Source organism: Bufo bufo, chromosome 1, assembly GCF_905171765.1.
Source record: "Bufo bufo chromosome 1, aBufBuf1.1, whole genome shotgun sequence".
Lineage (NCBI taxonomy): Eukaryota > Metazoa > Chordata > Amphibia > Anura > Bufonidae > Bufo > Bufo bufo.
The window spans coordinates 276,758,822-276,775,372 of NC_053389.1; the positions used below are offsets into that span (position 1 = coordinate 276,758,822).

Below are 16,551 nucleotides of genomic sequence, written 5' to 3' on the forward strand. Positions count from 1 at the left end.
AAGCCTCAAGGACATGACCATATGGATTTTGCAGTCCACAAACCGAGGATACAGGGCATGTGCATCCTTCACTTTCCTTGGTCCCTGTTATAGAAATGCCTGTTGTCCACAAAACTGGCAAGAATAGGACATGTTCTAGAATTTGCTGCCCTATATAAAGGAATGGGTCCGTGTCCGAACCGCAAAAAAATGCAGATTGGACGCGGGCCAAAAATACTGTTGTGTGAATGAGGCCTAATACGCTGGAGACTCACTGCAAGTGGCAGTAGACATTCTTCTAGTAGAGTACAAACACTGTAATAGGGCAGGCAATGTGGCCACGAGGACAAATTGAGCACAAGAGGTAGGCAACCTCCGGCACGCTAGCTGTTGTGAAACTACAACTCCCAGCATACATACCTGCTCTGATTTTCTAAAAATTCACATAGAAATGAATAGAGCATGCTGGGAATTGTAGTTTCGTAACAGCTGGAGTGCCGAAGGTTGCTGATCCCTGGTCTACAACAATATATTACAAGGTTGGTGTCTTTATTAGGATCTGTTCACATCTAGTTTGCGCCATACCATACTATGTAACCTCTGTCAGGAGCCTTTCACATTTGTCTGAAAAGCAATGGACACTTCGGCAGAAAGACCATATTTATAAGTCAGTGGGGTCAGTTGAGTGCCATTGGTATCTATAATATGATGGATCTGGCACTTTCATGGTTTCCATTGTAAGTTGAAACCATGATGTGTTCTTCACTACTGTATGATTCTGTCTCCCAGCACCCCTTTCAGAAAGATATGAAACATTGTAAAGATACAGAGCAAATCTCCTTTAAGGGTAACTAAAGCCAGAATCCAAATACAGAAAAAAAACTAATAATGATCCTAGATCCAAAGTCACTTCACTCAAAACTTTGGTTTAATGCTGTACAGAGGGCAAAAACGGCCCTTGCCCTGCGTGAAGCTGATGCTCCATTCAGAGGGGCTGCCTGGGTGAAGGGGATAGGTCCGGGTACAGCTGTGAACCTGGACAACCCCTTTAATGTGGTCTGGGGGGTTTCAAGAATTTTGATGGCAATAATGAAGGCTGAAAGCTAGTAGTGTACCTTGACGCTAGTGTGAAAAGAACCTTTAGTTTGAGGCTTCTCATTCCCTAGATGAGTGTGATTGCAGCAGTAGTAATGGGCACTGTTGCAGTTTTCTACGTAGGTCAGATATATTTTAGTTTATGCAAATTTTGCCTCAATTGTTGCAGTTTTTGATGAACAAAAATTTCCTTGAATGTGGTCTATGAAAATGCTGCAATAGTGCGACCAATGGATGTCTCCTTGCTACAAACATGTAATTCGCACACATTTTACCTAGGATTGTTGCAAGGTGTGAACAAGGCCAAATACAAAGCAGCTTGTCATATTATCAGTATTTGGTCTAAAGGTGGATTTACACGTGCAGTAGGCCTGCACGATATATCGCCAAAGCAATCGTATCGCGATAATCGCCGATGGAGATTTGCCTGACCCAAAAATGCTGCGATTTATTTTTCGCTTTATGAGACGCACTGTGCGTCTCATAAAGCAATGATTGACTTTTTACGTGGCTGACACTGATGTTTCGGTGGCCGCTATGCTGCACAGCGCGGTCGGCGATACATCAGTTACAGTGCGGGGAGGGTCTGGAGGCAAGCCGTGGCGGCCGTCTTTGTATGCAAAGTCTTTCTTTACTGCTAAAACAATCGCTCTCCTATTGATAAAATCACCAGCCTCTGTACTAACTATGAATGCACTGCAACGAGCGGGCCGGCCGGGGCATGACTTCAGTCAGTCGCGCTCCTGCTTCATTAATGAAGTGGGAGGAGCGTGACTGACTGAAGTCATGCGCCGGCCGGCCTGCTCAAGTCAATAGGAGAGCGATTGTTTCAGCAGTAAAGAAAGGCTTTACATACAAAGACAGTTATGTGCGCGGTTTAGGACACATGAGGGGACATTAATAAAGTGCTGTGATACATAGGGCCATGAGGAGGACCAGCATAATATGCTATGTGTGCCATCCACACGTTTAGCATCTTACACTGGTCCCCCCCATTGGCCCTATATGTCATAGCACACATCCCCAATAACGGTGCCTCATCCACAGAATCCCCCATAACGGTGCCTCATCCACAGAATCCCCCATAACGGTGCCTCATCCACAGAATCCCCCATAACGGTGCCTCATCCACAGAATCCCCCATAACGGTGCCTCATCCACAGAATCCCCCATAACGGTGCCTCATCCACAGACCACCATTAGTTCAAAATCCACCAAAAGCACACCTTCTGGTTCAAAATCTTTTTTTTCTTATTTTACTCTTCAAAAACCTAGGTGCGTCTTATAAAGCAAAAAAATACAGTACCTGGGCGACTGGTCACGGCAGGGGCTCCTGTGGCGGCGTCAGCGGCTCATACGGGAAAATCCAAGCAAATAGACCTCTAGCACAATTCCCTTAAAATATCGCATCGCATATTGTTATCACAATTTTTAGGGCCCTAATCGCAATCGCACAAAATTTCCATATCGTGAAGCCCTAACGTGCAGATTGTTGGGAACAAACACTCCTGCCAATCTGCCCGTCTAAAGGTGCCTCTGATAAATGAGCGAAACGCTCAATCATCGGGTGATTGCGTTTTTCCTTCCTGACAATCCACTGCTGCTCGGCACGTGCAAATGCGCCTTTACTGCCCTGTATTTTATTTTATTTAAGACGTGTGTGATTATTTGAATCATCTGTGTAATTTGCCCTTTTTTTTTTTTTTTTTTCAAGGTTTGGACCTCATGGAATCCCTGTAACAGTTCACCCTAAACGAGAGTATAAGAATAAGCCTGAGGAACCCATCCAGCCTCAAAGCACATCATTCCAAGAAGAAGAATCACTGAAAAATGAGAATGGAACTGGTCCCATGGATATAACCCCCATCCAGTCCACAGAGCCCTGTGGAGTTAATAAAACCCTGTGGATGTCAAAGCCACCTCCTCTCTTTCATGAAGGCGCTCCATACCCTCCTCCTTTGTTTATCAGGGACACCTATAACCAGTCAATACCTCAACCCCCTCCACGTAAAATTAAAAGACTGAAAAAGAAAATATACAGGGAAGAACCCACTTCGATAATGAACGCTATCAAACTGCGGCCTAGGCAGGTATTGTGTGATAAGTGTAAAAATGTTGTCACCGATAAGAGGGAGGTCAGGAAGACTGGGAATGACTCTTTTAAGCTAGAAGAAGGAAAAAGGAGGAGGCATGAAAGTGTAACTACTGTGAATAAGAAACTCAAAACTGATCATAAAGTAAACGGAAAAAGCCAGAGTGAGAGTCAGAAAAAAAATCCAGTGTCTAAGGTTTCCAACCTTGGGCATGGGCGAGGTAAAGTGGTAAAAGTGGCTTCTCAAACAAATGCCTCGAAAGCTCAACTGCACCCTAAGAAGGTGCTGCAGAGTAAGAATATGGATCATGCAAAGGCACGGGAAGTATTAAAAATGGCCAAAGAAAAGGCACAAAAAAAACAAAAGAATTCATCTTCCTCGAAAAATGCTCATAGTAAAGTCCACTTTACGAGACGCCTTCAGAACACGACCTCAGGGACCCTTCCACCAAGACTACGCATTAAACCTCAAAGGTACCGCAATGAGGAGAACAACGCTTCGCTCAAGATTGGACTTGAGAGCTTGCGCAGCAGTAAGATTGGTATCAAGCCCCAGACTCGCTACACTGCCACCCGTTCAGCAGGTGAGGCACCCTCAGAAATAAAGACCCCTTCCAATGGCCCTGAAGAGGTCAGCACTACTGTTCAGAACGCAAGTGTCTGTGTACCACCTGGCGAGCAGGATGAGCAGCAAGCCCTGAGCAAGCAAGGCAGCAAAAGCAATATCACAGTTTACATGACCTTAAATCAAAAGAAAGCAGACTCTTCCAGTGCATCAGTGTGTAGTAGTGATAGTACAGATGATATCAAATCCACCCATTCTGAGTGTAGTTCTACTGAAAACTTTGATTTCCCCCCAGGCACCATGCATGCACCTTCTTCATCATCTTCCTCCTCTTCAAAAGAAGAGAAAAAGTTGAGCAATTCCTTGAAAATAAAGATGTTTTCCAAAAATGTCTCTAAATGCATGACCACCGATGGCAGGACCATATGTGTTGGGGACATTGTTTGGGCCAAGATATATGGCTTTCCATGGTGGCCTGCCCGTATACTTAATATAACTGTCAGCAGAAAAGATAACGGCCTACTTGTCCGACAGGAGGCCAGCATATCATGGTTTGGGTCCCCAACAACTTCCTTCCTTGCTTTGTCACAGTTGTCCCCTTTTTTAGAAAGCTTCCAGTCCCGATTTAACAAGAAGAGAAAGGGTCTTTATCGCAAAGCCATCACAGAAGCAGCTAAGGCTGCCAAACAGCTCACCCCAGAAGTGCGAGCCCTCCTGACTCAATTTGAAACGTGATCCCACCCACATGTAAGGTAGGCAAGTTTAGAGGTCATAAGTTTTTTTTTTTTTTTTTTTTTTTTTTTTACTACACTAGCTTAGTCGCAACCATAAAGTATTTTAGAAAGTGTTGTTTTGTTTTGTCCCCCCCAGGTTGGAAAGTGGCTCTGTCCATTTTCCTAACTGGGCTTTCTGGGACTTTTACCTGATGGACATGATGTATGGCACTGTGGCTGGTAAAACAAAGGAGGGAAGGGCAGTCGGACCCCCACAGATCATACCGTGATAGGCCATCAAATAGAAGTCCCAGACAACCCCTTCAAGATGACAGAAGTACATTTCACTTCTGAAACTTAATGTTTAGTAATTCTCTTAATACAGAAACGGGCCCTGGACATCGGCCGCCGCTTAGCCTCTGCTGTTTTACAGGCTTGCCTGATTTCTATACATTTAAGAAGTGTCAATTTTCAGCGCCCCAATGATGGTGGATCAGGATGTGAGGAGGGGAATGTACATAGATTCATTCTAAAGTGTAAAAGGTGGATTATAATTTTTTTTGTTTGTTTTTGCCTTTTATTTTTTTCCTAGACTGAAGTCTAGATAAAAAATAAAAAAAATTTGACAAGTGTGGCCATCTTGAAATGTTTAAATATTATAAATATATATACATACAAATTCTTAAGAAAAGACTCATCTCCTGGCTTTCTTTAGGACATCTTCTGGTTACGACATGTTGTGCTTTGTCAGTGTCACTGTTACATTATTTTGGATGTACTTTATCAAATGAATATTTTTTTTTTTTTCTTCCAGTTTTTTTTCCCCCCATTAAAGTCTAAGGTATCTGTTTGCAGGTCAGAAAATATGAAACAAATGTAATTGTGTATTGCTCTGAAATGTACAAAAACTGTAAATAAAATCAACTAAATCTGAACTTGTTGTGTGTTACTGGAAACAATGGCTAGCCAATGGAAAGCGGTCAGCCGCGTTGGGATTTTGATGCAGTTCTCTGGCTTCAGTGTGTACACCGCAGATGACCCTTCCACAACTGTAAAACCATATAATTGTGAACTTTAGACCAGGCATGCTCAACCTCTGGCCCTCCAGCTGTTACAAAACTACAACTCCCAGCATGCCCGAACAGACTACAGCTTTCAGCCTACAGCAGGGCATTGTGGGAGTTGTAGTTTTACAACAGCTGAAGGGCCGCAGGTTGAGCATCCCTGCTTTAGACAATTCTCTTTTCATTAGAACGAGCCACTGATACAAAGTTGATCACAGGACCTACTGCTGCTTAGGCCCGCAGTGATCTATGAGGGAACTGAGCAGCAAGTGTTTAATTTCCCAGCAGTGCCTCCACAGGGCAAATGAAGCATTACACAGTTCTCATTGAAAACGGTAGGTGGTCTATGTTAGGCATGGACGTGCCTCATCCTCCAGCTGATAGATAAGCAGGATGGCCCTCTACTAGTAAGGACAAAGGGTTAGGCCCTACTTTTAGAAGTGGGTGAGGCATCTTACCAGAAAACCACACTGCATGATCTGCATGGACTACATATGATGCATGGCGTTGCCCTGAATGAATAAGGATATTATCTAATCACAAGCTGTCATCTGTATTTTTGAGGCTTGAATTTTTGGATATTCAGAAGGATCTCTGGTCTTGTATCCCTTTTAATTGGATTCAACACACTTCGATAGGATTATCCAGTATTTGCTTAATTTATCCTTCTGTTTTAGTTTATTACTTTAGTTATAAATTATATATACATAAGTTAAAAGCAATGCAAATGCTAACATTTTTTTTAATTTATTTTTTTCCCCCTAAATATTTCATCCCATTTTGTATTTTTTACATTTTTGCTTTTCTAGCTAAGCAACCGACAATAAGTAGTGGTTCATTTTATGGGCGGCCTTTAAATTGGACTTTAGGGGCACAAGGGGTTTGTGGTTTGCACTGAAACAAACATTAACTATCATCATCTTATATATGACTTTGTATTTAAATAGTGGAACGTCCAGACTCTTACATACTAATCGCTAACCTTTAGCATGCCGTCAGTGCTCCTTTTGTTTTCATGAGTTCTTTCCTGCAAACAGAAACTGACGTTTAGGGTTTCATAATTTTAGGCTACTTTCACACTAGCGGCGCGGACCTCCGGCAGGTGAACAGCCTGTCGGTTCCGTCCTGCTGCTAGTGACCGTGTGCCCCCGGACTGCCGCTCTGTCCTCATTGACTATAATGGGAACTGGTGGAATAAATGTCGGACATGTCGTTTTATTCCCGCAGCCTCTCGCCGTGCCTCTGACGGAACTCCACCCCACCCCCATTATAGTCAATGGGGACGGATCGGCAGTCCGGGGGCACACTGTCACTAGTGGCAGCACGCATCCAACAGGCTGTTCACCCGCTGGAACAGCCTGCCGGAGGTCTGTGCCGCTAGTGTGAAAGTAGCCTTATTTTCAAAATATTTTAGGAAATGGTCATCTGCATTTATTTATTTTTTTCCCAGTATTTATGTAGGGATGCGTCATTATATATTACCCATTTTATATATTATCCATTTTATATATTATCCATTTTCATTTACAACTTGCCCATGTTTCTCACACACAAGTAAAGTACAGTATGTCCCACCATAATAACTTATCACTTATCCGCGGGCTTGATTGGTGTTGGGGCCCTCCGCAATGGCTAGAACGGAGAAATGGTCACGCATACATGCTGCCACCCCCAAAGGGATGCAGTGGTCCATTACTGGCGGTTCTATAACTTTGAATGGAACGGCAGTGTGCATGCACATCCGTTTTCGTGATTGGCGAGTGTCCGACCACTTTGGCCATGCGATAAGTTCTTATTGTGGGACAGTGCTTTTAAAGGCGTCGAGGATAGGCCATTTATTAAAGAGTGGTGGTTTATATTGCTTCTGGAGGATGCCCCTAATTTATGACCAGATCTCGTCATAAAGTAGGTGGATCCACTGGCAGTCCATACGCCTAGATTGAATTCATCTACGCCAATCCCTAGCGGGACTAGATTTCAATTGTCATTTATGCCAGAAAAATGGCATAAATTATAGAAAATTTACTGGGGATGATAGCTCTGCTAGGTCTCTGCCACTCCCCATTGGCGAGTATGGTTGGGCGTAAAAATGTTGCATGTGCCATGGGCATTCAAAAGTCAAAGACTGGGTGTTTGTGACTTTGTTTTTTACACCAGTTTTAACCTCCCCGGGGCATTTTGAAGTGGTTGCGCTTGGTACTGCTGATCAGTTTCAGTAATGTGAATGGAACGGAGCAGCAGAACCACTAGACCGGGGATCAGCAACCACCGGCACTCAAGCTGTTCTGAAACTACGACTCCAAGAAGCCTCCTTTCACTTCTATGGAAGTTACAAGAACAGACGTTTAAGTATGCCTGCTGGGAGTTGTAGTTTCAAAGCAGCTGGAGTGCCGAAGGTTGCTGATCCCTGCACTAGAAAATTAAGGAAGCTGTGCCTGGTAAACAGTGACGGGGCTGCATCCCTTGCTGGACTGCTGGTGCCGACCTATGAGGTGTTTGCAGGGGTGTTGGGTGTCAGACCCCTGCTGACCTGATATTGATGATCTATGCTGAGGATATGCCATCAAGATCCTGGACAACCTCTTTAGTTTGCTGTTTTCACTGTACTTCACCCTTAATAGTGCACTGCACACGTCTGCAGTATTTAAAGGGCGTTAGCCTAGTTTGAATAATCCCCTCTAGAATGTCCAGCCCCGCAACCCTGCACATACTTACCTGGTTCCTGACGCTGGTTTCCTCCATTATTGCTCCACTGCAGCGGCTGCATCTTTCCTGCCGGCAGAAATCAGCATCCGTTAACCGTGGGGGGAGGGTGCAGCCAATAGCAGGCCGTGACGGTGACTTGCCTTCTTGCGTCACATGCAGCAGGGGAGATACAGCCACTGCCGTGAAGCGGTCCTGGGTGGAACTGGTGTCGGGCACCAGGCACATATGTGCAGGGTCATAGGGCTGGGTATCCTAGAGGGGGTTAATCAAATTTACATAATCCCTTTATGAATTTTGGAAGATGTGCTGTGAATTTTTGGCTGTGGAAAATCCACAGCAGACCTGTCTCGTGTGGACGTAACCTATGGGCGTAATTTATTAAGTTCTTAATACCCCTTTAGCTGACAATGGATGCGCCGAATTTATGTAGAGGCGGCAGCCTTTACATAACTTTGATGTATTCACTGCCTGTCTAAGGGTCCATTCACGTCCGAATCCCAATTTTGCGGAACAGGTGTGGATCCATTCATTTTCAATGGAGCCGGAATGTGCTGTCCGCATCCGCACTTCCAGATCCACACTTCCATTCCGCAAAAAAATAGAACATGTCCTATTCTTGTCGGCAATTGTGGACAAGAAAAGGTATTTTCTATTAGAGTGCCAGCAATGTGCGGTCCGCAAAACACATACGGACGTGTGAATGGACCCTAAATCTACACCAGCTCCCTTGCTGGAGTAAATTTGAACCCTTTTCTATGCCCAAAACAGGCATAGAAAATTATAAATGAGACAGGCCTGCTGGCCCTCACCTGGCTTAGTTGCCCATAGCACCCAATCAGATTCCACCTTTAATTTTCCAAAGAAACTCTGAAAAATGAAAGGTGGCATCTGGTTGGTTGCTATGGGCAACTAAGCCAGTTTTGATAAATCTGCTCCTGTGTCTATAGCGGAAACAGTATGACTTCACAATATTCTTTTCCAGTTTTACCTAGTAAAGTGATTATTATAGGCAAGTGTAGTTTTTGTATGGCCCCCTTAACGGAGCACTGCAAGACTAACACGCATGCTCAGTCCAGGGCCTGAGGGGACGGAGCATGACACTGCTTAAAAGAACACAAGAGAATGCAATGCCTCGCTCAGTACTAATTATTACTGGGTATAAGGAAGCTTCTTAAAATATGTGTCCTTTTACTAGTGAGGACAGACGTCGCATAGCTCAGGCTAGTGTCACACTCGCACTGTCAGATCTGGCAGGCTCTCTGCATACTACGTTGGTTGCCGGGCCCCATTAACTATAATGGAGATCCAGCCGCAACCTGACAAATATGCAGAGAACCGGCCGGGCTAAAACCGCTTCGGTTTTATTTGCTGGGTTGTGGCTGGATTTTTGCCAGTCTTCATTATAGGTAATGGGGTATCAGGCTGCTTCCAGCTGGAGATGTTTAGCGCTAGTGTGAAACTACCCCCTGCTTCTCCCCAACCACAGATCAGTGCACCCCACTATCCCAACTTAGGCCTCATTCAGACGGCCATAATGTTGGTACCGTATCACAACTGCAAATCTTGGCCTGACCACGTCTAATGACTCCAACTAACAGCGTTATAGGGGTCTATGATCCTGTAAGTTCGGATCATTAGGCTTGTGGTCGGGCTGTAATTCAGATCGTAAAATGCTCCTGTGTTACGACCATCTGAATAAGGCCTAGTCACCCAGTGTGAAGGAGGGCAAATGCTTGTCACGGCTGCTCTGTATGTATTCCGTCCCGCGCTCCAAGCTAATAGCCACCACTCATTTACAGGATCTACTACATAAAAGTTAGGTTTTATAATAACTTGTACTTTCCCCTTAATCATGGTGATGTCTAGAGATGAGCGAATTTTATATTTTGAAATTCGTTTGCGCTTCGTTTGGTGGTAAAAGCAGAATTGCGTTATGGATTCCGTTACCACAGACCATAATGCAGTTCTATGACGGAATGCCTTTAGAGGTTATTCATTCCATCATAATAGAAGTCTGTGGCCTGCATAACGGATCCGTCCCGTTTCCGTTATGCGGGGGAGTCCTTCTGCATGATGGATCCGTTTTGCAGCCCATAGACTTCTGTTAGGACGGAATGCCTCTAAAGGCATTCCGTCATAGAATTGCGTTATGGTCCGTGGTAACAGAATCCAGAACGCAATTCTGCTTTTACCACCAAACAAAGCTCATAACCTGAAATTCGCTCATCCCCAGTGATGTCGGTAGGTGCCTCCTGCCTACAATAAAGCACAATAACGATACTAACGCTCTCTCATTTTTCTCTTTGTAGCCAATACTACACACTAGGAGCTGCCGCTTGCGGATTCCCATGATGGTGCCGCCCGCTGGAGTTTTTTTTGTTTGTTTTTGTTTCTAATCCTAAGGTACATGGAAGTAAAAGGACTTGTCTTGTGTATGTTTGAGGGCACGCGAGGTGTAAAATCCTGAGCTGTGAAAATAATGTATAACTTATACAGATTGTTATATCTATTGTAAATTTTATTTAAAAAGAGAAAAAAAAAACTGTTGAGTGAGAAGTTCAAAGGCAGAGATTTTCATCTTTTCTTTGAAACTTTTTATTGAAGGAATTTCTTGCTATTATGTTTTCTTGAAGTGACTGCAGTTTCTATTTAAGTAGTGTCGTAATGTATATACCGTATATATTTTTTATTGTGTGAGCTCTTCTACCAGTGTTACCTGCAGGTCAAAGCAGCTAGACCAGCGGCACAGATCTGCGGAGTGGGGACCAAGACATTTATGGACAGCCTCCAATCTTACGTGAAGGGATTCTAACTTCAAACTCATTCCAGACTCTCCAACTGTGTTTTTTTTTTTTTTTTTTAAATACAGTAACTGCCTCTGATGGTTGCACAAAGTCCCTGATTGGTATAGGGGTTATAACACGGGCTGTGAGCCAGACACTCCAAAAAGCTAAAGCAATCCTCCTATTTTGTAATTAAAATCTTAGTATAGCCACTGAGTTACTCAATGAAATGTATATGGCCATTGCTTGCTTTATTTTCAAATTTCTCTGTCCACCACACTATGGTAGATGCTCAGTTCCATCCTTCCACTGTCATGAGCTGCATCATACAGGACACGTCAGCTTGAAATAAATCTAGCAGATCAGCTGCTTGGAGCAACGCTCAAGAGCTACTTATTTATTTTTTAATGTTCTGCATATCCTCTCCTTTGTAGAGATGGTGCAGTGTAATCAAAACCCATTCAAGTGACTAGGGATAGGTCATCGATATTCAGCCACTGCACAATCCCTTTAATAAAAATAACCCCTTTGGTATGGTCAGAAATCACTAAAAATTGACTTATCTTTTCAATCCTGCACCAACATGAGGTCATACCTGTGACTGCACAGCCAATCCATGGCCACAGTAGTCCCGTAATGGTGAGAATGTCTGGCAAAAACAGCTGGAATTAAGTATAAAACCTTCCCAGATAATGTGAGAGGAACTCTGCAACTAGAACCCAGTCTTTTACACCCCGTATAGCAGGGATCAGCAACCTTCGGCACTCCAGCTGTTCCGAAACTACAACTCCCAGAGTGCTCCATTCACTTCTGTGGGACATGTTTACATGCTGGGAGTTGTAGTTTCACAGCAGCTGGAGTGCCGAAGGTTGCTGATCCCTGCCCTATAGTGTGCGGGTGTATGCAGTGTATAGGTGGAGTCTCTGCTACGTATATAGGAGCTATATAGAGGAGTGGATGCCCCTCCCTTGGTCGATGTCCTCTACATCACACCTTGTACCCAGAAAGAAGGGTGGATTATGTTACCACAGTGCCCTTCACTTTTATGAGAGCATGGCATGTTACAGGTTAGGTTCCCACTTAATTTTTGCTTACATCGTTGCGTCTTTTGAAAATTGCGGGGCTGCATAGCTATACACTATCCTTTGTTACCATGCACTGCTTCCTCATGGGACCCTATAGATTTTATGCCTTTGCAGGTGCTTCCAGCCCTCATGTAGCATGCAAACTAAAGATCATATTTTGACAGATGAGTGATTTCTGTAAAGTGACTTTTTTTTTTTTACTACAGGTCCTTGTTTGGTCCAGTATTCTGTGCCAATTAATTTCCTACTTTATTATTTTTATAGAGACCAGGGTTCCAAATTCTCTGCATCGGCAGAATAGCACATTTCTGGCTGCCCACTGCTACTACCAGGGGGGCTTAGGCACGTACTGCAATGTATAACAGGATTCCACAAGCTCCCTCTACTGGTGGCTGCCGGGAGCCAGCATTTTAAACTTAAAGAAGTTCTGCAGTTTGTTTAAACTGATGATCTATCCTCATCAGTATCTGACCGGCGGGGGTCCGACGCCTGCCGGTCAGTGCCGTGGCCTTCTCACTGTTTACCGCAGTAACGTCACGACTAGTATCAGTGTCCTGGGCGGGGCTAAGCTCTGTTCCCTTGAATGGAGTTTAGCTCCGCCCAGGCCAGTTGATACTAGTCGTGACGTCACTGGGCCAGTGGTAAACAGTGAGAAGGCCGTGGCGCTGCCTTCTTTAACAACTGATCGTCAGGGGTCCCGGGTGTCGGACCCCCGCCGATCAGATGCTGATGATCTATCCAGAGGATAGATCATCAGTTTAAAAAAACTGCAGAACCCCTTTAATGTTATATCTATGTAGGGCAGGGATGGCCAACCTGAGGCTCTCCAGCTGTTGCAAAACTACAACTCCCAGCATGCTCATACTGCCTACAGTTATCAGCCTACAGCAAAGCATGGTGGGAGTTGTAGTTTTACAACAGCTGGAGAGCCACAGGTTGGCCAGCCCTGATGTAGGGGATAAGGGGCTGTATTAGAAAAGTAGACCCCTGTAAATAGATATTAAGAAATAATTAGCATAGAGTTTGGAAGATATGACCACACAAAATGGTGCTCAAGGATAGACGTTCACTTTATAACATCATAAATAAACTTCAGAATATGGCAATTATAAAATAAAAAATCGTGGTCAGTGCCCGGGGAGAAGGGTTTTATCATGTGTTGGTTATTTTCATAGCCTGATAAATTAGAAAAGTACAGTCCGCGAAGAGCATAGGTAAAGCAAATGGTGTATTCAATTTGTCCTCATAAACCCCTTAAAATGCCTAAAGGGCGTAAGATAAAACTGGTACTAAAAAATCCAGGCGTGAAATGAGGTGCAAACTAGTGTTCTACTGGTGTGATTTCCCCATCCCTCCATGAATGCTGCCAACTAGCTAGAAGACCTGTACGTTTTCCTTAGACTTTTTAGATTAATGCTCCCAAGAGGCGTTTTGCTAATTATGAATGGCTGAGAGCATCTGAGAAATGGTGTATGGCACATGCTTTTGGTTTTCAATTAACACTCTGAAGGCCACTGTAGGTAGTTGCACCCACTAGCTAAATTTTTACTGTGTTTTAATGTTTTTGGAACATATCTTAATAATAATACCTCTTTTGTAATGGCAGCTCAGTGTTGTCACTTCCGTGCATCGGATATCATGTGACCACCACAGCCAATCACTGGCCTCAGTGGTCTTATCTGTATGTGCAGCACAAGATGGCTGAGGCCAGTCATTCAGTGCAAAAGTCGCATGGTTAGATGGCAAATGATCAGCAGTACGGAAGTATAAAATGACCAGGGGATCATCGCATCGGCAGGAGTTAAAGGCTTTGTATACCTTTGGGGGCAATTTTTTTTATTATTGCTTTGTAGTCATTTTGAGCTAAAAATCTTTTTTTCTATTTATCTTTATTTAAAACATGGAGTCTTTTTTTCTGTACAGAGCTGAGATGCTCTAGTAGCAGCATGTGGATTTTCTCTCTTTTCTGTCAGTTGGGGAGCTCATTTAAGTCACATTCTTATCAGTAAGATAAAAACTGAGCTATAAAGAGTGTTTATGACCTGTTAGTAGTTTAGAGAGGTTTATTAGATCACCGGCACAAAGTGAAAGTACCAGTGACAGAACAGCACAATATTTTTAATAAAGGCCAATTGAAAATATGATTTTTTAGCCAAAAACAAAAATTGCCTTCAAAAGGTGAAGCCTTTAAAGGGGTATTGCCATCTCAGACAATGGGGGCATATCACTAGGATATGTCCCCACTGTCTGATAGGTGCAGGTCCCACCATATCCTAGCGATATGCCCCCATTGTCTGAGATGGGAATACCCTTTTAAGGATTTAACTAGTATTGTTATTTTTAAAGTATTCTCTGCCTTTTAAGAAAGAAAACACTCTGGATAACTCCTCCTTTAAGACTGTGTTCACATTTGCATGGAAGGCTGGACAACACAGGGCAGCATGCAATGCTATTTTGTCTTGTAAAGTGACTGGACCACAGTATAGTCAATGTGGTCTATCATGTGACCGATCCAGCATTGCCAACATTTTCATTGTAGTGCTTACATGACTGAGCAGAACAATGGAAGTGACCGCAGGTGTGAACATGGCCTAAAATGTGTTAAAAGACAAAAAATTTTATATTTCTGGGTAAAAGGCACCTTTTCATACTTGTTCATGTAAAGCTATATTTCGAATTGAGGTACCGGGTAGTTTTAGACCCTAGGGTAGACATTTCCACAAAGGTTGTGACTTACTAGACTCAAAGGGACTGGCACTGAACCCTAAAGTTTGAATTATTGCAGGTTGTCCCTTAAATGCTAGTTTGGTTTTACTTCTTGGTTTTTACTTTTTTTTTTTTTATTATCTACAGTGTCTACTGTATGCTTTGTGGTTATTGTGAATGTTGTAAATATCTAACTAAATTTTACTTTTCTTTTGCTGTTTTTGAACTTCTGGGGATTAGGTCAGGCAAGAGTAGGGCCACTGTCAGATGGAGGTGATTTGGGTGTATTTTAGTGTTCATAATAGCTACAAGATCTGAACCCTGGTGGTTCTACCGACCCAAACCTGATAGACATAAAGGTCATCTGCCAATGGAAATTTGGGGATTGCTAATAGGTGTGAAATTGTTATTTGAGCAGTCACCTAATATATTCTAAAATACCTGTCACTGGACCCCAAGGGGGATATTGCCATTAAGTTGTGTAAGCCTGACCATCAGCTGTAGACCATCCGTCCCAAACATCACATAAGATAACTGGATGACGCCTATTGGGACGCGGCCATTCCCACCCAGCTTTAGAGCGTCTAATCGATATGAACCAATTGGGGATTATGTTGTTATAATAATACGTGTCATAATAGGAATAATTTCTAAGTTTGTCATTTTACATAGATGCTATATAATGACAGTGAAGGACTAATCCATTATAGTATAACCCTAGTCTGTTGCTCTGCCGCACTAAACATTACGTATAAAGAGTAGCACTTGCTCCTGATCCATCACTGCAGCCTAAACACATCTCTTAAGATAAGGACCTCTCTTCTGAGGACTTTACTTTCTAATCTTATTTTTGACTCAATATTTAATCTATGTTTGTGGTTTGAAAGTCCCATGTTGTATTTTTTATTTCTTTCATGCAATTCATGTGTACGTCCATGCAAGAGAATGTCGTGTAGCATTAATATAAAACTCAATAAAAGATGAACATTTTGTAAATTCTTGGAGAGTGTGTTATCTTAACATTTAATTTCTGTCATGGGATGGTGCTAGTTCAAGGGATGTCTGGTTTAGAAAAAAACATTTTTGATTACAAAGTTAGGGCATTCTAAGTTATTAGAGGGGGTGTCTCTCGTTCAAGATCCTCATCTATCAGGCAGGGCAGACAGCCCTCTCATATCAACATTTTTTTAAAATGGGAACTGTGTAATGCTTCATTTATTTCTGAGAATCACAGCAGCAGGCACTTCCGTCAGGTTATTAGAAGGGGACCATTCGAAGAAAAAGGTATTGTAAGAAGAAAATAGAGTGTGGGCTCCACTGCACCCCCTAAACAGCCTCCCCCCAATTCTGATGATAGGCAAAGATAGATCACATGGTTAAAGGGGGTCGTCTCACTTCCACAAATTACATTTATCATGTAGAGAAAGTTTACTCCGGGGGTTAACGGCCACTGATCGCAGCTCCCTGTCATAGAGGCGGGTGATGGCTATGTGATTCTGCTGCCCGCACCCAGCCTCCTGTGTTAAACATTAATCATTGGTGGCGCAGTATTAAATCATTGGAGGCAGTGGCCACAACAGGGTCCCCTCCCCTCCTCCTCATTGGTGGCGGTGGCAGCTTCTGATCGGAGCCCCAGCAGTGTAATCCTGGGGCTCCGATCGGTTACCATGGCAGCCAGGACCCTACTGAAGCCCTGGCTGCCATGGTAATCTCCCTGCTGCTGTGTGTATTAGGCACAGGGCAGCAGGGAGAGTGTGAAGTCC

At 43.4% G+C, this 16,551-nt stretch overlaps 1 protein-coding gene across 2 annotated transcripts in view; it reads left to right on the forward strand.

The window, feature by feature from the left end:
- PWWP2A (PWWP domain containing 2A) overlaps positions 1-12,555 on the forward strand; it is a 50,676-nt gene extending 38,121 nt beyond the window's left edge. The window contains exons 2-3 of one of the 2 annotated variants that reach the window (XM_040439749.1): positions 2,789-4,483; positions 10,524-12,555. In XM_040439749.1, coding sequence (XP_040295683.1) covers positions 2,789-4,466 — 1,678 coding nt within the window. In that variant the 3' untranslated portion in view covers positions 4,467-4,483; positions 10,524-12,555. Of the gene's footprint in view, positions 1-2,788; positions 5,364-10,523 lie in introns of those variants that run through there. The other variant, XM_040439741.1, reaches the window with a different exon arrangement.
- Positions 12,556-16,551: the final 3,996 nt, after the last annotated feature.